Below are 23,988 nucleotides of genomic sequence, written 5' to 3'. Positions count from 1 at the left end.
GGGAGGGGGTTTTAAAAAAAGCGCGTAACCAATCAGCGCGAGGGCCACGGCGAGGCGCGGGCAAATCAGCACGCAGGATCTCATTTGCATATCGGCGCGGCGAGCCAATCAGAAGTCGGATCCTCGTCTGCGCGAGCGATGAAATGTCCAATGGGGCCGCGGAGAAGGCGGAATATAATTAGCATGTTATTACGAGGAGGTGTCGGAGATATCGATCCAGGTTTCCGTCGTAGTTACAAACTCACTCACTCACTCGGGCTGGGAAATAAAATACACACACACACACCGACCTGTTCGACGAGTGCAAATTAAATACAAACGCGGGGAAAATGCCCAAAAGGAAGGTAGGAAAAATTCAATTCCTGTTTTTCTTTTTTTGTATTATTTATATTTCAATTTTTTTTTTTTGTGCAAATCAGAGCCGCTTAAGGACTCGAACACTGTTACTACACACACACACACACACATACACGGATATAATTCTGCTTTTTCTTCTTCTTTTTATTTTATTGTATTTTTTTATTCAGTCGTCGTCGTCAGTTGCAGGTTTTTCCTCCATAATAGCGGCTCGGGAATGTTTTTTTTTTTTTTATGAGCCACTCGGACCTGAATGTCACTGACGCGATGCTCCTGCGTCCATTTTGTTTTGTTTTCTTTTTTTTTAACGCGAGTGAATTGATCGCTGATCGATTCAGGAATCTGGTGTTATATATTTCATTACCGTGTTTAAACCGAACACCCCCCTTTTTCCCTCCTCGCATTGCCTCTTCCTCCTCCTCCTCTTCTTCCTCCACTCAGACCCGTATGTAAGCGACTGGCACATCAATCACACACGCGCACGCAGGAGCGCGCGTGTCGGGGGCGCGCCGCGCGCGACACGCGCGACACCGGGCAAAGAAACGGAAAGAAAGAAAAGAAAATGACAGGATGGGATGTAAAAAGACGTAAAAGCCGCTGATGGAAGAGTGTGAAAGAAAATACGTTTATGAAGAAGTTTTTTTTTTTTCCATGGGCGCTCGAGCGCGTTCGAGGTTTAGGGCTCTCGTGGTGGAGGGAAGTTGTGAGGCATGCGCGCATGCGCAGAAGAGTCAGGTGGAAATAGGGCGTCTTGGATCTAATTATATACAAATAATTATAATACTAATGTTTTATTTATTATAACTAATGTTATTTTTTTATACAATTATCAAAACTTCACTCACTAAGGATTTTTTTAAATACAATTTGTATTGTTTATACTTTACTCAGTACAATAAAACTAATGTTATTTTTATTAATAATTAACCATTGTTTAACTTTATTGTACTGGGTAATGTTTTCTTTAAATTTGTTTTCTTAAATTTTAGTAAGATATAAGAAAGTATAAATAATACTAACACTAATAAATACTTTTATTTTAACACTAATATTAGATTTATTGTACTGAGTAAAGTACTACTACTATTTTTATTTTTTTCTAACATTAACCTTATTTTAGTGAATAAAGTATAAATAATTATTAATTTTATAAAAAAAACCATTAAATATGTTGTACTGAGTAAATTAATATTATTAGTTGTCTTAAAAATAACTTTTTTTACTAAGTCTTTAAAAAAATTCAACATTAATTTTATTTTAGTAAGATATAAGAAAGTATAAATAATAATAAATAATTTTATTTGAACATCAGAGCTATTGTATTGAGTAAATTAATATTATTATTAATTGTCTTAAAAAATAACTAACTTTACTGTGAGTAAAGTTGTCTTTAAAAAGTTCAATAACTTTAAGTAAGATTTAAGAAAGTATAAATAATAATAATAAATCATTTTATTAAAAAAAAATTTCTGTACTGAGTAAAGTATTATTATTATTATTATTATTTGCTTAAAAATAACGAACTATTAAAGTAAAGTACAAATAATAATAATTTCTTTTTTTTTTAAATCTAACATTAACTTAATTGTACTGGGTATAAACAATAATAATTGTCATCATTATTTGTATAAAATGTTCATCAAAATTATTATAAAAGTTAAAATTTTAGCATCTATGGTCTATGGCAGTGTTTAAACTAATACTAATACAAAAATTATATCTTAATTTAAGGTCAAAAATCTAAATCCTTCAGCTTTTCGGAACATTCCAAACATCATCACTCCACACATCCCAGTCGCAAACTGTTTGACCTCTTTCCATCCAGAGAGAGATACAGGAACTTTCACACCAGAACCAGCAGGTTTAGAGTCAGCGTTCTCCCAACTATGACCTACTGAACTCTACACTGTACACCTACACGCTAGGACACTGACAGCTGGAGTGCCTACTGGTTTTACTGCCAGTGGTCATTATGCAGTAATAGTAATATTATTTTATCTGACACTGTGTATAATATTTGCACAGTTGTAAAATTAGATATCCCATATTTCTCTACTTATATTGGGCTCTTTTACACATCTTGCTTTAATTTTTTCAGCATTTTCTTTGTCTGATATAATAATAATAATCTGGACACAATTTCTACTTCGGTGGTTTTTCCTATATTTTAATTCTTTTCAACATCGAAACTGAAAACATGCAAACTTGAAAAGAACACGCATGGAATTATGCAGTAAACAAGAAAGTGTTAAACAACCCAGGTTTTTTTTTTTGTTTTGTTTTGATTGTCCAAAGTAGTTCGTAGAAGGGTAGACCCCTGGAAAGGGTTTTCAGGTCAAAAGTTTGTTTGTGGTATTTTTATTTTATTTTATTTTTTTTTGTCTTAATGTGTTTTAGGAGGTCCCCTGGTGGTCTAGTGGTTAAGATGCAGCGCTCCCACCGCTGCGACCCGGGTTCGATTCCCGGTCAGGGAACCATCCCCAGCCACTCTTAGTGCCGGTCCCAAGCCCGGATAAATTGGGGAGGGTTGCGTTAGGAAGGGCATCCAGCGTAAAACATGTGCCAAATCAAACGAGCGGAGGATCCGCTGTGGCGCCCCCTAACGGGAGAAGCCGAAAAGAAAGTTTGTCTTAATGTGTTTTAGACCATCAGTTGTGCAGAAGAAAAGGGAGAGTACAGAGATAACAGCCTTATTAGTGCTACTCTTACTGGTGTACAAATCCATATTATCACAAGAAACTCTGTTATGTGAAGCGAAAAGACTTCAAGTAATGAAGGTTACCCCAAAACAATCTCAAGAATCTTTAAATATATCTCCAGCGCTATCGAATGCTGTGATGAAACAGGTTCTCACGAGGACCATCCCAGAAAAGCAAGACCAAGAGCTACCTCTGCTGCAGAAGATTACTTTATTATAATTAGCAGCCTCAGAATCTGATTTACATAAATGCTTTTAGGAGTTCAAGTAGCAGACATATTTCAACATCCACACAGGAGACTGTGTGAGTCAAGCAAAGGAACCATTACTTTGGTAGAACAACAAGGAGAAGAGACTTGCTTGGGCTAAGAAACACATGGAATGGACATTAGACCGGTAGTTCTTTGGTCCGATGAGTCCAATTAAAAGATTTTTGTTGGACTTTAAGATTGTGAGCAAACGGTTTCTAAATGTGTTGTTCCTACTGTGAAGCATGGCGTGGAGATGTGATGGAAACTGTTGGTGATTTAGTCAAAATTGAGGGCACAATTAACACCACAGATTTTGCAGCGACATGCCTCCCCATCTGGGTTGCATTTAGTGGGATCGTAATTAGTTTTCCAACTGAACACTGATCGCTGACGCACCTGTAGGTTATGTAAGAGCTGTTTGTCTAAGAAGGAGATCGATGGCGTGCTGCATCAGCTGACCTGATCTCCAAAATCACCTGATAGAAGATCATCTTAGGATGGTTTAAAAAGAGTTTGACCGGAGAGTGAAGGAAAAGCAGCCAACAGCCACTCAACACCTGGACACCAGAAATGTGTGCAAAGCTGTTGTCTATAAACAAAAGTTTGAAGAATTTTTTTTATATTTTTTAATGAAAATTTTTTTTTTCATTATTCAATTCTTGGTTCTTTCATAGTTTGGATGTCTTCACTATAATGAATGTTGAACATAATAAAAAATTAAGAGAAAAATAAAGAAAACCCATTGAAGGAAAAGGTATGTCCAAACTTTGGACTGGTACTGTATCCTAAAAAAAAACAGTTCTCTTTTTTTTTTTTTTGTGTTGTTGTTTATTTATCATTATAAATTTGTATCATGTTGTTTGTTTATTCTTATAAAAACATCTTTACCATGAAATCACACAAAACATATATTACCTGAATATAATCACAGTTCAAAGTTTTCACTTTGGACCTCGATCAAATGCAGCAATAGGCACGCCAAGTTGCGTAAAAATGAAGGGGGAGGAGCCTCGTGTAGTAATTACGGGTATATATTATGATTAGTTTGAAATTGATTGTGTAAAATAATAACTGATAATAACAATGCTTTATTTACAGTCAGAGTAGTGTGTGTGTGTGTGTGTGTGTGTGTTTAATATTATGTAGTGCATAACAGAAAGTAAACACAAAACTAGAATTGAGAATATGCTGACAAAGTGTGTGTGTGTGTGTGTGTGTGTGTGTGTGTGTGTGTGTGTGTGTTTTCTTCCTTTTTCAGTCACCTGTGGGAGCGGAGGGGAAAGACTCTACTAAAGTCACAAAGCAGGAGGTGAGTCCTGATTTACACACACACACACACATTAGTCTCTATCTATCTATCTATCTATCTATCTATCTATCTATCTATCTATCTATCTATCTATCTATCTATCTATCTATCTATCTATCTATCTATCTATAATATATTTTATATATATATATATATATATATACACACACACACACATAGTGGACAAAAGTATTGGGACACATAACTCCTCCAGCCATATGTGGTTCTTCTCAAAACTTACCACAAAGCTGGAGGTACACAATTCTATTGATGGTCTCTGGATGCAGCAGCAGGAAATTTTCAGTGAAGATCTGCTTTACATGGGTTGGAGTGGAATATCTCTCGCTATAGAGCTCCAAACCCTATTGGACACCTTTGGGTTGAATGTGAACACTGATTGCACCTCCTCACCTTCTCACCCACATCAGTACCTGACCCTTGTAGTTGAATGAACCTCACACAACTCTCTCCACAAAATCTACTGGAACGTCTTCACAGAAGAGTGGAGGTTACAAAAACAGCAAATAGGGACTAGATGTGAGATGGGATGTTCAAAAAGAACATAAGAATCGTATGGTCAGGTGTCCACAAACTTTTGTACATTTATTGTATTTATGTGCGTGAACTGTATGTACAACCGAACCCGAATTATTTTTTTTTATAAAACGAAAACTAAAAGACTTTCAAATCACAAGAGCCGATTATTTTATTCACAATAGAACATAGAGAACATAAATGTTTAAACTGAGAAACATCACACTTTTATGCACAAAATGAGCTCATTTCGAACCCGATGTCTGATACAGGCCTCAAAATAGATGGTACGGCAGCAACAAAGGGCTGAGAAAAATTGGCAAAAATGTTTAAAATATTGAGCTGGAAGAACATCCAGCAACTAATCACGTTAACGGACATCAAGTCTGTAGCACGATTAGCTATTAAAGGGTCGTCTTAGAGAGGCGGAGTCTCTCATAAGTAAAGATGGGCGGAGATTCTCCAATCTGTGAACGAGTGCATAAAAAAAAGATTGTGGAATACTTTAAAAACAACATTGCTCAACGTCAAATTGCAAAGGCTTTGTTAAATCTCATCTACAGTACATCACATCATCAAAAGATTCAGAGAGACTGGAGAAACCTCTGTGCCATATGTGAACATGGTCGTGTCCTGTGGTCAGACGAGTCCAAATTTGACATTCTTCAAATTCAAACGCTGTGTCCTCCGGGCTAAAGAGGAGTGGGACCTGCCCAGCGTGTTATCGGCATTCGGTTCTAAAGCCAGCATCTCTGATGGAATTGGGGCGCCTGTGTGATTTCACGGGAGCGTGATTCAGGCTTTATACGCTTGCCAAAAACTGTTTTGAAAAGAAGAAGAGATGCTACACCATGGTAAACATGCCCCCATGCCAACTTTTTTGAGACGTGTAGCAGACATCAGGTTCGAGATGAGCTCATTTTGTGCATAAAAGTTTTCAGTTTAAACATTGAAGTTCTCCATGTTCTATTGTGAATAAAATATCGACTGATTTGAAAGTCTTTCGTTTTATTCAAATTTAAACAATGGTCCCAACATTTCCTGTATTCAGGTTGAATATGCATGAAGGATATTTCTATTAATTTGCATAATGCAGCTATAATGGTGTCTGGCTGCTGAAAGTAATGTTTAAAAGTCAGTATAAGAGTCACTATAAAGCAGATGTTTATAAACTTGGTGTCTTTATTAGGGCTGTTTGTATACAGTGATTATGTGTGACATTTATTAATCATTCATTATTATACCATTCAATGAAACTAATCAATTTATTCTCTCTCTCACACTCTCTCATTCTCTCTCTCTCTCTCTCTCCCCATCTCTCTCTTATTCTCTCTCCCTCCCCCTCATTCACTCACTCTCTCTTATTCTCTTTCATTTTCGCTTTCTAATTCTCTTTCTCTCCCTGACTTTTATTTTCTCTCTCTCTGTCTTTCTCTTTACTCTCTCTCATTCTCTCTCTCTTATTTCTCCTCTGTTTCTTATTTCCTCTCTCTCTCTCTAATTCCTCTTCTGACTCTCTCTCGTTCCTTTATTTCTTTCTCTCTCTCTCTCTCTCTCTCTCTCTCTCTCTCTCTCTCTCTCTCTCTCATTCTCTTTAATTTTATCTTTCTAATACCCTTTCTCTCTCTGACTTTCCTTTTCTCTCTCTTTCATTCTCTTTTTTCCCTGACTTTTGTTTTCTCTCTCTCTCATTCCCTTTCTCTCCCCGACTTACATTTTCTCTTTCTCTTATTCTTTTTCTCTCCCTGACTTTAATTCTCTCCCCCACCCCTCTCTCTTTCTATCATTCTATTTTTTTCTTTCTCTCTCTCTCTCTCTCTCTCTCTCTCTTATTTTATTAATTTATATCTCTTCACCTTGTTCTCATTCCCTCTTTCATTCTCTTTTCCACATTTTCTTATTCTCTCTCTCTCTCTCTCATTAATTTCTCTCCATCTCTCTCACACTCTCTCTTTCATTTCCTTTGTTTCTCTTTCATTCTTCTTCACTTTCTCACTCCCTCTTTCATTCTCTTTCTTTGTTTCTCTCTTTTAATCGTTGTCTCTCTCTAACACTCCCTAATTCACTCTCCTTTCCTTCTCCTTTTCTCGTTTGACTCTCTCTCTCTCATGGTGTGTTCTTCTCATTCTCTCTCCTCAGCCGACTCGGCGGTCAGAGCGCTTGTCCACGGTAAGTTTCTCCCACAAGACGCGTGTAAGTTTTCCAAAAATCTGATGCGTATCGTTAATTAGTTCGCGTGTCCACGCTGTTTTTGTGCGTCCTGATCTTAATAAGTCAAATCTCATACGTCTTTGCTGTTCGAGATCATAACAGACTGCTAACACCACTCACTTCTACTGTTTACGTTAGCATTTAGGTTTTAAATCTGGTTTGCGTTGGTATTGGGATCCAGCGGGACCCGACGCAAATCTCTCGCTGTTTTACCAAATATAGCACGAGACCCGCAATTCCGCAGATCACCACTAGGTGTAAGGTTTTTGTTCGAAGGTTTTTATAAGTTGAGTTTTTTTAAGGCTAATAAAAAAAATACAAATAAAAACATTCCCAAGGTGTTTGTCATGTGTGTTGCTTCACTTTAGCATGGCTTTATTTCACTATCCGTTTTATGGTTATTATTCTGTAAGTTTATCATGGGTTAAGTGTAGATATTATATAGACACTGCCTTTTTTTTAATTATTATTTTTATTTGTATTTATTTTGTTATATAGGAAAGAGTGCCAAAGAAACGCTTTAAAAGTCACTTAGAAGTTTTATATCTAAACTTTTCCCTGCTACCATGAATATTTAGCTTATTTACAGCCAACTGGTTGTGTGTGTGTAGCGTACGTTCGAATATAACCGATTTAGATATTTTTAATTGATTAATAATGAATAAATTAATACGTCAGGGTTTTTTTTTTTTTTTACTGTTCACTTATTAATCTTGGTTTCTTTTTATTAACAGAAACCGGCTGCTGCCAAAACCGAACCCAAACCCAAAAAACCTGCAGTTAAGGTATCAGCACACACACCTTCACACGTGATCCCACACACAATGTCGGATGCAGTCATGATTTAAAAACGTTGTTTGTTCGACTTTTATCCTGGACTTTTTGTTTAATTTTTTTTGCATATTGAGTGATTATAGTCGAATTTTACCAAACCATCAGGCCACATTTAACAATCAGATACGGCAAAACATACAATGGCGTTCGATCATCGTCGATTGCGTTTGCTAGGAAAGCCACAGTGAAAAAATGAAAGACGCTCAAAATCCAACCATCATTTTAATTTTTTTGTAACGATTACTGGAAAGAATTGAAAGGCCCAATAGGTGTTCACTTTAATTGACATAGAAAAGCGTTGATCAAAGTTTCATAGTTACAGAGTTTCAATGAGGAACAGCGAAATTATGATTTATTAAAAATTTTGTTTGTTTGTTTTATTTATGTGGTTACTCGGAAAAGCCACAGTGGAAAATTTGAAAGAAGGTGGAAAATTTCGACCCAAGAAAAACTGTGTCGAGCAGGTCTGTTTTCGTTATACCGTGTTTTTCAGACTAAAAGCCGCTACTTTTTTCCTACATTTTGAACCCCGCGGCTTAGACAACAAAGCGGCTAATTTATGAATTTTTTCCGGGTTTTTCCCGGTTTCACAAACTTCAAGCCAAAAAACTGAACCCCATAACATTAGACCAATAAAATTTCCGAACGGAAACGAAAAAAACGCACCTCACCTGTGTTCTGAGCTGCACGGCATCGGGACGATGCCAAAAGATAAACACTCGAGAGAAATAGTTGTGAAAGGAAAGAGGAAGATAGTGAACAATGACTTTCTTGGTAGGCTACTGTTTAGATACAAGCCGTTGTAACGCGTTGAGTCTGGGTGAAGGGAAGAGCTCACTAACTCCAGTTACAACAGAAATCATATAAGCACAGACAGGTTTCCAAAACTCTTGCTTTTTTATTTTTCTTGGCAACAGCATTACGGGTTAGTCAAAGAAACTTAGAAATCAGCATCAGAAAATAATAAACACATATTCCTCGGTCTTGCACACATGCAGTAATACCGGAAATATGCGGCAGCAGGCTATTCTTAAAATGCGGTGTGGCTTATTTATGTCTAAAATTAAAATCTTTGTTAAATTCAGTGGGTGCGGCTTATATATAAGGGTGTGCTCTATAGTCCGGAAATTACGGTAGTTGTTATTTGTGACGATCGACATTTCAATAGTTAACTTTTTGAAGAAAAAAAATTTAATTGATGAATTTTAAATTTTTTAAATGCAAGCTTAGTTAAATTATATAGAAAATAATATTTTATTAAAAAAATATATAAATTTAAATAAATGCATTACACTTTTTTATTATATTGATTAAATTGGCACAAATAATAAATTGATAAATGGAAAAATGTAATTAAAAAGTTTATATTTGTTGGGTTGTTCAAAAAAAGGAATTCACATTTTGTTTTTCAATTGAGAATAAAAACAAAAATCAAACGAACCCATCCATCATTTGCATTATTAATAGTAATGATTGTAAAAAAGAATGTTAAAGCTCAGAGGTCTTCACTTAAATCCACAATGAAAACTGGGGATCTTACATAATTAAGTTTGCTGCGTTTTTACGCTTCATCCTTCCAGAGAAACTCATGATTTCACATCGGGAATCTCGGAAGCGTATATGTTTAGGATTATTTATTTTTTTGCTCCAGAATTGTGATCCAGTCTGTGTTTTCTTACCGGTTTGAGAGCCAAACAACGACATCATCAGATGTGGACATGACGCCATAGCCATAATTACAGCCATGCAGAAGTTTTTACAAGTTCTACTTTAGGCGTCTCTCGCAAAGTCCTGATCCAAAAGACAGATCCTTCCACCGTCTTAACGGGGACGAATGACAAATCCGAGCATGGACTGATTTTGTAGCTGTTTGAATCTAAAAAATAGTTTATTTATTTATTTATTTATTTATATGTAATTGCAGTCATTGCTGGGTTCTTGGGTTGTTGCCATGATGTGATCTCATCTTAAACACAGACGCTCATTGTTAGTCTTATTCAGAGAAATAACAGCGACTGTCCTGGGATTCGGACTCGGTTTCAGTAACGCAATCTTTACTGCCAGGATAAGATTGAAAGTGCCACAGGACGGAAAAGAAACTCCCAAGTTCATTGGTAATGATTGGATTTATGTAATAAGGTTAAATGTAGCTTAGACCACAATGGAGGTCAGTTCTCTAAGCTGATTGGTCAGAAGTTGTGTGTTACTTCTGGACAGTAGATTCATTCTACGCTCATTTAAATAAAATAGTTTCTATAGTAACGGCGGATGTGACGATCTGTAATTGCTGGTATCTGCACCATGTTGAACATATCTTCATGGCTTTGTGCAAAGGGGTCTCGTAGTTCAAGTGAAGGAGAAATCTTGTGTTGCCACATCCAGAACCAAGACGTTTCCAAATTTGTGTAAGAAGCAGATATGGCTGGAACAGTCAGGCATCCCAGTATGTTTATCAGTATAGTGTAGTGAAATATAAAAGCTTTTAAACATGTGGGAATACGAAAATAATTCAGGGATTATTCAGACAATCAATTTGCCACAAAACCAAATTCCAGAGGTTAAGCTGAGACCCGAGGTCATCCCTGTTCCCCCTGGATGAACGGAATAAATAAAATCCAGAAATGCAAACCATAAAATTGCTTGTAATTTTTTAATTTTTTGTTTATTATTAATAATTATTTATGATGATGATAAATTTCAACTATTTACTTTTTAAAATCATTTTAAACTCCTTCATTTTACACTTTTTAAATGCCTGCTTGGTTAAATTATATCGGAAATAGTATTTTATTAAAAAAAAAAGAAATTTATAAAAAATTTATGCAGTACACTTTTTAAAAATTATATTAATTAAATTCAGTAATTAATTAAATTGGCACAAATTAAATTGATTAAATAAAATTAAGTAAATGAAAACATTTTATTAAATAGTTTACATTTGTTTGACCCCATTTGGGTAATACGTGTGTGTGTGTGTGTGTGTGTGTGTGTGTGTTCATTTTTTAGAAATTCTTGAAGCTGGACATCCTTTTGAATTTGATAAAACGCTAAAGAATCAACAGCAATATTGAAGAATAAATTTTTTTTTCTCAACTTTTTCATTTTACTGCAAGTTGTTATTCTGCGAAAAAAAAAAGTTAGAATCTTGAATCCATAGCGTTAGCCGATAGCTTCTTCCTGGTTAGCAGCCATCACTAGCGCATTTAGCGTTTTTTTTTAGCTTATTTCTGGTGCAGACTTTTTTATTTATTTATTTAATTTTTTATTTATTTTAAATACCCCTGGGATTGATGTTTGTTTTGAAGTAAAAAAATAATAGTAAAAAAAAAATGCTCAAAGTGCGAGGCCGAACCTAAACAAACTCGCGTTCCACCACTTGATATGTTCTTGAGAAAACTCAGATTGTAAATATGTTTCGCGCATTCGGTACACGTGTGCACCAAACGTGTGGTAACGGATACGTGTACCGTTAAAGCCCTAATGTTACTAGAGAAATGTAGAGTCTTTAGATGCGATGGCATTTAATTTATCCTTCACTTGAACTAGGAGACTCAACCCTGTTCCAGCATGACCATGCACCTGTGCACAAAACCAGCTCCCTGAAGATATGGTTTAAATTGGTTGGAGTGTAAGATCTCCATCTCTAGATCTCCATATAAGATCTCCATCCCTTTGGGATGAACTGAAAAGCCCCAAGGCCTAAAACAAGTGCTGTGAACACTTTTCATAAATTAAAAAAAATTAAATACTTTTGACCTTGGTTTGACCTTAATTTACTCTCTGCTGACTTCCTGCCCTGTTTGTACCTCCTCACCAGCTCGGTGCGTTTTTGTGAATCTGTTTGTTGTTTGCAGAAGGCCTCCGATGACAAAGTGGCGAAAGGAAAGAAGGGCGGAGCCAAAGGGAAGAAGGAGGAGAAAGAGGGAGTGCCCACTGAGAATGGAGAGACCAAGCCAGAGGTTACTACTTTTATAACTGGAATAACCATGATGCCTATCATTATTATTATTATTATTATTATTATAAGTAGAATTTATCTTGAAATATCTTTAATTATTTTTTATAGCATTTTTACAATGTTTTTTGTTTTAAATAATTATTATTATATCATAAATTAATTTTTATGTTAATATGCAAATCCATTTAATCCCTGCATTTTCCATAATGTTACTTAGTGACCAACTTTGTTAGCTGAAATGTAGGCTGAGCGTAAAATATTATATTAATATAATATAATTTTACATTTATGGCATTTGGCAGATGCTTTTATCCAGATCGAGAGAGAGATATATATACATACATACACACACACACACACACACACACACACACACACAAAGGCTTAAATGATTAAGGGCCTTGCTCAGGGGCCCAACAGTGGCAGCTTGTTGATACAGGGACTGTAACCCCTGACCTTCTGATCAGTAACCCAGTAACTACAGTATCATCTCCCCAGCTGTCACAGCTTCATGACCTTTCTGTATAATATAGTTTAAAGCCAGAGAGTGCATCGTGCACGCGTCACGAGGAATCGCAAGTTCACGCGGCTTTTTGCACCAGCGTCCTTCTTTCTTTTTTTTTCTTTTTTTTTTTCTTCTAAAACTAACAGGATATTACAGACGAACAGGAAATCGTTCGAATCTTTCTGTCTTTCAGACCATGCGGCAGCATGAACACACACTTTATCCACATACTTACTTTAATCATAACCTCTATCTAACTTTCATTTCCCAACCCTCTCTCTTTCTTACACACACACACACACACACACACACACACGTAGATCTGCGTCTCTCGTTCGTCCGTCACTGTGTCCGCTCCGGGAAGTCCCTCCCCCACCTTGCTGTCCATCATGGGACAGAAGGAGACGGTGCGAGTAAAGGGTATGAGTAAGAGTGTGAGGATTGACACGCGTGTGTGTGTGTGTGTGTGTGTGTGTGTGTGTGTGTGTGTGTGTGTGTGTGTGTGTGTGTGTGTGTGTGTGTGTGTGTGTGATCATAGCTAGTAACTGAGACTGATGACAGTTTTAGGCTAGAAATCAAAAACGAGAAGATCGCTAGAATTAACGTGACACGCGCAACGAAATTTACACTCCCGTTAGGCTAAACGCGGTCAATTAAATAAGACGTGTTGCGTTTTATGAGGTGATCAGTTACAGCTTATTGTGATGTTTTCAGAAGAATGTACATCACCTAATGAACGTCATCCTTCTTTTGAGTTTAACAGGGTTTTTTTTTTTTTGCATGCGTTAACTTGACTCCAGTGAAGGTGAGCGTGACATTCGCAGCTTTCCCCCTTTCAAACCTTCTACAACTCGGTAACTACTACATCTGATCCGTTCTGCACGTTAGAGGTGTACGTGAGGTCCGTGATCTCTTGGCCCGTGGCAGTAAGTCGCAGGAAGGGTTTTGAGTTGATACTTGCTCATGATCAGGGTCGCTTTAGATTCTATTAGCAAACGGTTTCTTATGTTCTGCTCATGAGCAGTACAGGGACCTGAATGTTGTTAGAAGGTTCAGATGGGCAACCTTTGGGAAACGATTGAAAACGAAAGTGTGGACACGGACGGTTTTTAGATGAAAACTCAGTTTTCTAATTGATCTGGATTAGTATAGATGTAGTCTTTGAGGAGCGTAAAAGAGGGATGAATTTCCTGTTGGAGGAGGACCAAGCAGAGTCTGGGACTCCGCCTCCATCAAGCTTCCACTTTAAAAGGAGCAAATGAAAGTCCATGTACACCAGGATTCTGAAATGTTAGAAAAACAATAATCGTAATGAAGAACTTGTTTATAAAAGCGTAGCAACGACAAAATGCATCAAGTACTTTGGGTTGATCAGAGTCGAAAAGAAGGCAAATTCCGCCCGGACATTTTATACAGTTCTTCCCTTTACTCGTTTCCTACACTTAATTTACATTTAAAGGAACACATGGCTGGGTGACACCACTATCGAAATGATAATCATGGTCTCGTACACCTTTTGGTTAGAGATGGTCTTTGGGGGCTCGCTGCCTCTCCCAGACTGTTTAAATGAACACTATGATTAGGACTGATCCAACTGAAATTCCCAACAAACGAGTTTGAACGCGTGTGTGTGTGTGTGTGTGTGTGTGTGTGTGTGTGTGTGTGTGTGTGTGTGTGTGTGTGTGTGTGTGTGTGTGTGTGTGTGTGTGTTAGCGCGCAGTAGTGAAGTTCTAACCCGTGTGGTTTGGGTTTACTAGGATTTACAACTAGTGGTTAAGGTTTTTACAGCAGGACGATTCAACAAGTGCAATAAAGTGATATCTCTTTTTCTTTCTCTCTTTCTATCTCTCTCTATCTCTCTCTCTGTGTCTCTTGCTCCTTATTCAGGAATCTGAGACCACTGAGGCCGAGGCTGGAGATAAGGAGTGACTCTAGTTGGCTTTCTGGGGAAAGGAAAAGACTTTTTTTTAATTCTTTATCGAGTATTTTGTAAGATGCTAACTTTTTTTAGACTTCGTCATCGTAGATATCCTTAGCGACCTCACACTCCTCCCAGAAGTCCTTGTTCTTCTCCACTGTCATCACCGGATCAGACAGATGTATCACTGGGGGGGTTTGTTGGAGGACAAAAAATTTTTTTTTCTTTTTCTTAAATGTTACACCAGCAGCAGCAGCCATATCAGTTCCTAACTTTTAAGTCAGTCGGAAACCTGCGTCCTACGTCCCACGTCCCCTCCATTACCATAACAGCACGTGCTTAACATTAGCGCCGGGACGTTCAGGCTCACGAGTTTAGTGTGTATTTTGTTGATTTTTTAAATTTTTTTTATTTCCCAGTTCTAATCTCTTGTTTAATCACATCGTTCACTGTAAAAGATTGCAATTAAAAAAAAGGTTTCTACAATTTTTATTTATTTTTTATTTTTTCCCACGAATTTGAATACGACCCTTTTGATGAAACGGCACATAACCATAGCAATAAAACGCAGAGTGCTGAGAGTGACGTTCGTTCTGAATCCGATCCTGACGTGCTTCTGAAGATCCGCCTGTCCGGCTGTGATCTGTGATCAAGTTTTTAAATAAAACCATGAAAGAAATACACTTTGTGTCTCTCTCTGTGTGTCTCTCTCTGTCTGTGTGTGTGTGTCTCTCTGTGTGTCTCTCTGTCTGTGTGTGTGTGTCTCTCTCTGTGTCTCTCTGTCTGTGTGTTTCTGTGTCTCTCTCTCGCCGTGTCTCTCTCGCTGTGTCTCTCTCTCTCTCTCTGTGTGTGTGTATGTGTATGTGTATGTTGGAGGTTATGAACATTTACGCTTCTAGGTTTCAGGCACAAGTTCCGAAGTCCCCCGTTTGAGTTCTAACTTCATAGAAAACCAGTGAGCATCAGGAACAGCAGCCACAAAGGCCTTTTATTAGATTTGTGTACATGTGACTTGAGCATGTGATCCTACATCATCACTTCCACACACTAAATACAACTGCTGATGTCAGGAAGTAAAAGGTCAGCAGTGTTCCAAAGGGAAGCCCTCACGTTTTCAAGCCTAAGTACACCCCTCACGTTTCAACAACCGTTTCTGTGTATCTTTTCAAAGGACAATATAGAAATAAAACTTGGATATTTTATAGTAGTACAGATTTACCTTCCCCTAAATAACTGACAAGAAAAGTGAGTCCACTCTCAGTGATAAGAGCTGTACGTCGTGTAACCGTGCAAAGCTACACTTCCTATTCATCATGTTCATGTTTTTCTCTGCTTGACAGAACCATCGAAATGTGTGTATTTTATATTCGAGGAGTTAAAATACAGTGGTTTGAGTTCAATTCTCTCATACTGACCACTAGATGTTCAACATGGACCTCATTTTAAAGAGTCTCTGAGGATTTAAGATTTAGAAATGTTGCTCTCCACAAAGATGCCAAGGCTGTAAGAAGATCAGTATCACCCTGAAACTGAGTTACAGTACAGTGGTCCTGGTCATACAGAGGATTTTCCAGACGGGTTCCAACAAAGAAGTCAAGTCCTCGAGCTGTACTTCAGGTGCAGAAGCTGCTTCAAAAAACAGACGCATTAATGCTGCAATGTTGCTTTAGAGGTTGCAGAAGGTAGACTTGTCAGTGCTCAGACCAGACGCCTCACACTGCAACAAGTCGGTCTGCAAGAACGGCGTCCCAAAAGGAGCCTCTTCTGAAGCTGCTCACAAACAGTTTGCTGAAGAAAAACCTGTCCAAGAGCATAAATTCCTGGAACCATGTCCTATGGTCTGATGAGATGATGATAAACTTGTTTGGCTCAGATGGATTCCAGCATGTGTGGCGACACCCTGGTGAGGACGACCAAGAAAATCGTGTTTTGCCTACAGTCAAGCAACATTCTGAAGCAGAACATGATGCTCTTCCTTTTCCAACATAATAACGACCCCAAACACACCACCACGATGGTAACTGCCTTGCTGAGGAAGCTGAAGGTGATGAAGCGGCCAAGTATGTCTCCAGACCTGAACCCTATTGAGCACCTGTGGGACGTCCTCAAGCGGAAGGTGTTGACGCACCATGTGTGTAACATCCAGCAGCTTTGTGATGTCATTATAGGGGAATGGAAGAGGATCCCAACAACAACCTGTGCAGCTCTGGTGAATTCCATACCCAGGAGGATTAAGGCAGCGGTGAGAAAATGTAGGGGGGGCGGAGCCTGAAGGAACGAGCTCCAAGAAACACCTGCATCTAATTAAACTAATCAGTGCGCTCCGTTTCAGTCCGGCGACGCCAATAAAGAGGGACACTTTCATATTCAATTTTTATTGACACATGACCTGTGTAAATCTGCTTTGAGACAATGTTGATTGTTAAGGAATAGTTGTATTAATAGTAGTCGCGTTAGTAGTAGAAATACAATACCATTATTCTATTTTTACCACTACTTTAAATGTACGGGTGAAATATTATAAGCTGAAATACAGGATTTATGAGCAGGAATAACACTAGAAACGAAATAGAACCTCATGCTAACGCCCTCGTATACATTAATCAGGTCTTGAAAACTGAATTGCGTTTTTTTACGAAGCTTTTTGGAAACCTGAATTATTTCTCCACCTGACCGTTACATTTCTCGCTGTCTTCCTGTTCTGCTTATCTGCTCGGGTATATACTGTTTTTACAAATGAACTTAATAAAACGAAACCTTCTTAATGTCCGGCCGAGTCAAAGCGAGAAACCGTTTCTTGTGTTGCTTTGAGAAACCGAGAGCTTTTGAGCATGAGATATTACAGGGTTATAGAGAAGTGATGATGGCGTTCTGATAAGTATATGTCTCACTGCGCTTGCTGTAACAGGCTTAAAATTCATAATGTAGTAACTATTCATGATCACAAGAATTAAAAAATGTGAAGGATAAATAAAAGGTGCTAAATTGTTGATATGGTGATGTTCTCTATTTAATTGTTTGGAAGGAGAGCACTTTTGTAACAGTCGGGACGTTTCCCCTACAGCAAAGTCCTCCTTCGTGTTTTGGGACATGCTGGAACATGAGGCACGGTTGCACATGTACTTCAAGACGACGCTGTCTGAGGGAACGACTGTACATTATAGCAGCTTTAACCAGCATATAAATATCAATGATTTAGAAGTATCACGTAGCACAATAATCAATGCAAGGTCTCCAAAACAATTATCCGACTCACTGGATTAAAGCATGACTTTCTATCAGCCTGAAAGTCTTTGCATGCTTGGCCCGGTAACCTTTGATGCTCAATTTGACCTTTGCGTTTGACCTTTCGAGTGCTTGAGACCTCCTGCAGTTGAGCAAAGCCACTATACATCATTGCGTTCATATAATACATTATACGTCAGTTTCAGGTTGACTTTAAAATGTTTTGAGACAGAATTCTGTTCTGTGTGAGTGTGTGTGTGTGTGTGTGTGTTATGATTGTACTCACAAAGCTTATATTTCAATCCTAACTTCTTGTATTTTACTAATATAGTCCATATAGTATAATCACTAATTCAGTTCTGTTCATTTTGTGTTTCTTTTTTGGGCACTTGATTTCAATTCGTTCGATTTTGTCGAATAATTCTTCAAAAAGTATTTTCATTTCTACAGAATTATTTTATTAATCTTTTTTTTTTACCTATATTTTTTCTAATATGGACATTTGATGTTTTACGTAAGGGTTTGTTGATTTCACATCCATTTTCATTACTTGCGAGAGCGAGAACGAACTTTTTACGACTATAAATCTAACTATGAGCAGGTCAAAAGTGTTTGGAAAGACGTTTTAATTCACAGGAAAAACTGCTTTGGAGAAATAAAAAACGCTTCAGAACAAAAACCAAAGACGTCCTAAACAAATTGCATACCTTAAAAACAAAAAAGGTTTGGGGAAGAACCACATATGGCTGGAAAAGTGAGACGTCCCAACAGTGAATAAAATATCATTTCTGGTAAGGTATATACATACATACACCCCGATCCGGCATAACATTATGACCACCTGCCTGATATCGTGTTGTACCCCTTTTGCTGCTAAAACAGTTGTGACCCGTCAATCATCAACAGCATGAACGTCTTCAGGGGTTTGAGCTACAGGAGCTCGTCTGTTGGATCGGACCACACAGACCAGCCTTCGCTCCCCACGTGCATCAATGAGCCTCATCGCCCGTGACCCTGTCGCCGGTTCACCACTGTTCCTTCCTTGGAGCATTTTTGATAGACCACTGCAGACCAGGAACATCCAACAAGAGCCTTCTAATACATCAACTTCAAGGGCAGATCGCGACTAATCGCATGATTGTCACAACTGGTAATTAACAGCAACTTAATCGCACATTTTTATATATTAAATGCGCATTAAATTAATTCTTTTCGAGTTTTTAATACTCTGAACAACATGGGCATGGACAACTACGGATGCTTTATGCAAATGTATGTTTATTAATAGTGAAACCAAACTCAAAGTAGAGCATGAAGACAAACTATTGCAAATGTTTGAAAATAATGATGGCGTTTTAAATCATCAGGACACCGAAAGGAACTTTTGCTATGTTTCCACACGGACCGTTTTATTTGCCGGACGTGTGCGTCATGGCGGATTTCGGTGCTCGATTTGAGACTTGGCGCATCAGTAAAACAAATAGTTAGTGATTAAAAATAATTTTCCGGTGAACTTCATTATTTTTTTTTATTAAAGAAAGGGCGTCGTGAATAAATGTGTGTTGCATTACAGGTTTTAATTTCACCTCTTTTATATTTATTTGGTTATTAAAATTTTTTTTATACACTATATTGCTATAAGTACGATATGTGATTTTTTAACATCACATTCCACATTTAGTCCCAATTTACTCATAATTCCCTTCACTCTTCTGGGAAGATGTTCCACCAGATTTTGGAGTGTGCTTATGGATTTTTGTGTTCATCAGCTATAAGAGTGTTATGAAAGGCAGGTACTGATGTAGGTGAGGAGACCTGAGGTGCAGTCAGTGTTTACATTCATCCCAAAGGTGTTCAGTAGGGATGAGATCAGAGCTCTATAGCAACAAGATCTTCCTCTCCAAAGCATGTAAACCAAATCTTCAAGGAGCTCACTTTGTGCACAGGGGCATCGCCATGCTGGAACAGGTTTAAGTCTCTAAGTGAATGCAAAATGTAATGCTACTGCATCGAAAGACGTCCTGTACAAGAACCACATATAGCAGGAAAGATCAGGCTTCCACAAACTTTTGAGAAAATAGTGTATACAGTGTATGTGTATATATATATATAATATATATATATATATATATATATATATATATATATATATATATATATATATATATATATAATTTATTTTTTCCAGAGAATGTGCAATCACTTGACAGCTGTCTTTATCTGATCATGTCACCGAGTGTCTTCCTCACTGTTTTGAACAAAAAAAAAGTCACTGTGACTCACAGACAGGCCTTTACACAAAAATTAGGTAATGCTTATATTTGGAACGAAACTCAGTTCAATGTCTGAGCAAGATGCATTTACAGTACGTGTGTGTGTGTGTGTGTGTGTGTGTGTGTGTGTGTGTGTGTGTGTGTGTGTGTGTAAAGAACAGAAGTAAAAGTGAAACGAGAGCTTTTTTTTCCTTTTAACCGAAGAAGGTCTGTTTTTTTCCACACACGGGTCACACCTAGTTTTGACCTGAATTACACTTTTACTCAGACCGGAAGGCAGATATGAGCTGTAAACAGAGCGTTATGACAAACTGTGGCTGTTAGTGGAGGCAATTTATAGCCGTTTTACAAAAGAGCAAGAAAAAGTGTGTTTGATAAGCATGGCCATGAGGAGCTGCGATGTCAGGCAGAACTTGTAGGTGTATGGTTTTTTTTTTTACCTCCCACATATCTTCATATCTTGCCAAATGATCAATGTGGAAATAGTGATACTTTAGAGTTTGCTTTTTAATCTCTCAGTTTGTTTTGCCATGTATCTGAACACATTTGTGACCATGAAGATGAAAACAAGTCAGACGTGAGATCCTACATTTGCAAAATGTCTTACTGTTGAGAGTTTTTATTTCACACCTGCGACTTTTTATGATTTTTTTCCCCCACTTTTAGATTCATATGACAGTGTTTTATCTTAAATATTATCACTTTTTTTTTATCTCATATTTGGCACTTTATATCTCACAGTTCAGATTTTATATCTCAGAGTTCAGATTTTATTTCTCACAGTTTAGACTTTATATTTCACAGTTCAGTCTTTATATCTCACAGTTAAAATTGTATCTCACAGTTCAGATTTTATATCTCACAGTTCAGACTTTATATCCCACAGTTCAGATTTTATATCTCACAGTTCAGACTTTATATCTCACAGTTCAGTCTTTATATCTCACAGTTCACTCTTTATATCTCACAGTTCAGACTTTATATCTCACACTTGCAAAACTAGTGCTGTATGTTGCTATGCCTCCTCACACACTGGCACTCACACACTGTAGAACGTGTAGTAACAGTATTGCTGAAATGAACTATGGCTAGAATCAGAATTTTATGTGGCCAACGCAAATTAACAGAGTTATACAAACACGTAGAAATTGCAAGTCGCAATACCGTTATACAAAATACGTTGTATTACACATACACCACTTGTCCAATCAAATTATTGGCCTGGAAGTCTTGTATAACTGTGATATATACCATTAATTTTCAATTGTGAGATAAAAAGTTGGCATGTATGAAAATAACATTATTATAAGATAATTGATTGATCTTCCAAAAGAAGTTAGTGTAAGAGAGGTAAAAAGTTGGTTGTAGAAACGTTGGAATTGTGCGGTGTCAGAATTACCTCAGCTACTTGGAACAGATGTAAGGGTAAGTGGAAGCTCAGTGGATAATATGTTGGACTTCTGATTTGGAAGGTCATGTTTTTGAATCCCAGCACCACCTTCAATTGCCCAGCTGTATAACTGAGATAAATATAATTTACTCTGGATAAGGGCATGCCAAATCCTATAAAAGTTTAGGCTATTATTATTATTATTATTATTATTATTATTATTAGCCTGGCATCTGAATCTCGATTTATATAACAAAATAAAAAAAACCCACATTATTTAGATGACTACAGCATTGCTATTCAAATCATCCTGTAATAAACAAACATGGAGCATTAGTTCAATTGTAGGTCAAATCATTGCATGATGCTACTCATTGACAGAATACTATGTGCATGAATGCGAATACATTGTAGAAATCAACACATTTTTATCTCAGTCACGGCCCTGCAAGTATATTTATGAGGTCTGGAATGTACAGCTAGCAACCAATAATAACTCCCCATGTTTACTTACAGAGTCTGTCAGATCTTTGGAAGCACCTAGCGTTTCATCCTTTCTGAAACACAATGATGTTCTTTTTGTTTCTGTTCAACAAACTCGGTAAAAGAACAAAAACAGACATAAATTGGAAAATGAATGACTGGACGAAAGTTTTGCGGACAGATGAGTCAGAATTTGTCGTTTTATCTCTAACAGAAGAACTTCTTTAAGACTGAGAACAGGAGCGAAGATGTGATCAGACTGCCTCACCCCCACAGTCAAGCATGAAGGTGGAAGCTTAATGCTCTGGGGTTGTTTTGGATTAGAGATTATTTCAGGTGAAAGAAACCAACATGGCAACCATTCCATACTTCAACACCACTCAATTCCACCTGGACTGCGGTTCATTGGAACCGACTTCACCATATAACAAGACAATGAGCCGAAGCGTACGTCCGAGCTCTGTAAGCGTTATTCTGGAGCGTTAACTATTATGGAAAGACCTGCCCAGTCACTGCACCTAAATCCTATTGAACTGCTCTGGGATGAACTGGATCGGAAGTAAGGAAGGAAGAAATTTCACCTGAATGTTTGGAGATCCGGATGTGAAGAGTGTGTAAAGCTGTTCTTCATGCTAAGGGGTGATTTTTAAATGAAAATAATGTTCTGTACATTTATCTATTTGTTGCGTCAATCAATGAATGTTTGTCAAATAGAAACAAAAAAAACCAACATGCACGTGTCTCGCTGAAACCATTAAAGACCAGGGCATGGTATGATCCTAGTTGTTCATTAAAATGATTGAAATGATTAAAATAATTTAAGATACTATTAGTACAAGGCAATATATTATAATAGAAATCTGGTGATTTATCCATCTGAAGCTTTATAACAGGTTATTACAATTAAAGATTTATAAAGATGGAACATCAACTTATTGGTTTCTTGAAGTACAAAATATGAGGTATGACAATAACCAACCAAAAGCAGTAACAGTGACAATGACATGTAATGTCAGACAATGTAATGCAGAATGAACACAAGTTCGACGCCAGTGTGGTGCCCCAGAGGCCCAGACAACATAAAATAAATAAATATATAAATAAAATAAACCAGGAAAAACTGAAGTACACAAATCTACCTAAAGTGTGACATTTTGTGCAAAAAAAACAACACTAGACAGTGAGACGGTAGACACAGTGACACTGCAGCGGCGAGGATACAGAAGATTTGTATTCATGCAATTGAAATGTCCTTATAATAATAATAATCAATACTGTAAATTAACCTGTTTTAATGACTTTTTCATTAGTGTGTGAAAGAAACTGGGAGTGAGGGTCCGAATGCTCCCAGATTGAAGAGTGAAGAGTTTGTGTGAGAGGTATGTGTGTGATCAGCCACAACAATATTGGTCTTGGAGATGCACTGTGTTGTGTTAATGTCCACGATGGAGGACTAGACTAAGGAGACCCCCGATTTTCTGCATTTCCCAAACCAGGTGGTGATGCAGGATGCTCTTGGTGGTCCCTCTGTACAACATTGTGAGGACATGCGGTGGGACCTTCACCTTCCTCGGCTTTCTCAAAATCTAGAGATGCTGCTGGGCTTTCCTTGTTATGGAACTGGTGTTGAGGAGTCAGATGAGGAACTGGTAAACACTAGGGAATTTGGTGTTCTTGACCATCTTCACAGATGTTTAATATTCAGTGGGTAGTTATAGCTTATACTTTGTCACTATGAATAAAATGGCAATGATCTGATTTAGTAGTTACATTAAAATTAATCTAAAGTCTGAAAATCTATTGGCTCCACGTCTTATTTTCCTGAAAATGGTCACATCAAAACCATGACATTTTTTCAAAGCTTAAAATGACCACAGCTGTAGGTAAAATCCCAGTTCTCAAAACGCATCATACACATTTACACGTTACACTAGTGTTTTCCAAAAAATAAATAAAAATTGCATTTCTTTTTAACTTTGTGCTGGAAAATTACACTGTAAAAAAAACCACACTGATATATTTTTATTTAATCTTTAATGGCT

The 23,988-nt window shown here is 37.4% G+C and overlaps 3 protein-coding genes across 4 annotated transcripts in view; 2 read left to right on the top strand and 1 right to left on the bottom strand.

Annotated features, from left to right (window-relative positions):
- Nucleotides 1-22,621, top strand: part of lca5 (lebercilin LCA5) — a 47,236-nt gene extending 24,615 nt beyond the window's left edge. The window contains exon 9 of the transcript XR_014530160.1: nt 22,283-22,621. The gene's annotated coding sequence lies outside the window, so the exon portion shown is untranslated. The remainder of the gene's footprint in view (nt 1-22,282) is intronic.
- Nucleotides 1-23,988, bottom strand: part of irak1bp1 (interleukin-1 receptor-associated kinase 1 binding protein 1) — a 130,267-nt gene that overhangs the window by 29,972 nt on the left and 76,307 nt on the right. The window lies entirely within an intron of this gene.
- Nucleotides 179-15,254, top strand: hmgn3 (high mobility group nucleosomal binding domain 3). 2 transcript variants are annotated; one of them, XM_083521064.1, is made up of 6 exons: nt 179-344; nt 4,565-4,615; nt 7,289-7,318; nt 8,095-8,145; nt 12,052-12,153; nt 14,545-15,254. In XM_083521064.1, exons 1-6 carry the CDS (start codon nt 330-332, stop codon nt 14,584-14,586), a joined length of 291 nt encoding a protein of 96 aa, XP_083377190.1. In that variant the 5' UTR covers nt 179-329; the 3' UTR covers nt 14,587-15,254. The 2 variants fall into 2 exon arrangements, with proteins under 2 accessions (XP_083377190.1, XP_083377189.1); XM_083521063.1 differs by having other exon boundaries at nt 180-344; nt 12,049-12,153.

The sequence above is a fragment of the Silurus aristotelis genome (assembly GCF_946808225.1).
Source record: "Silurus aristotelis genome assembly, chromosome: 19".
NCBI classification, from domain to species: domain Eukaryota; kingdom Metazoa; phylum Chordata; class Actinopteri; order Siluriformes; family Siluridae; genus Silurus; species Silurus aristotelis.
This window is presented reverse-complemented; position numbering and strand designations above follow the sequence as displayed.

Bases quoted from the DNA above. Each gene is read 5' to 3' on its own strand.
- hmgn3 (XM_083521063.1), top strand. The intron at 7,319-8,094 runs GTAAGTTTCTCC...TTTTATTAACAG, and splicing joins GGTCAGAGCGCTTGTCCACG to AAACCGGCTGCTGCCAAAAC. The intron at 8,146-12,048 runs GTATCAGCACAC...TGTTGTTTGCAG, and splicing joins CCAAAAAACCTGCAGTTAAG to AAGGCCTCCGATGACAAAGT.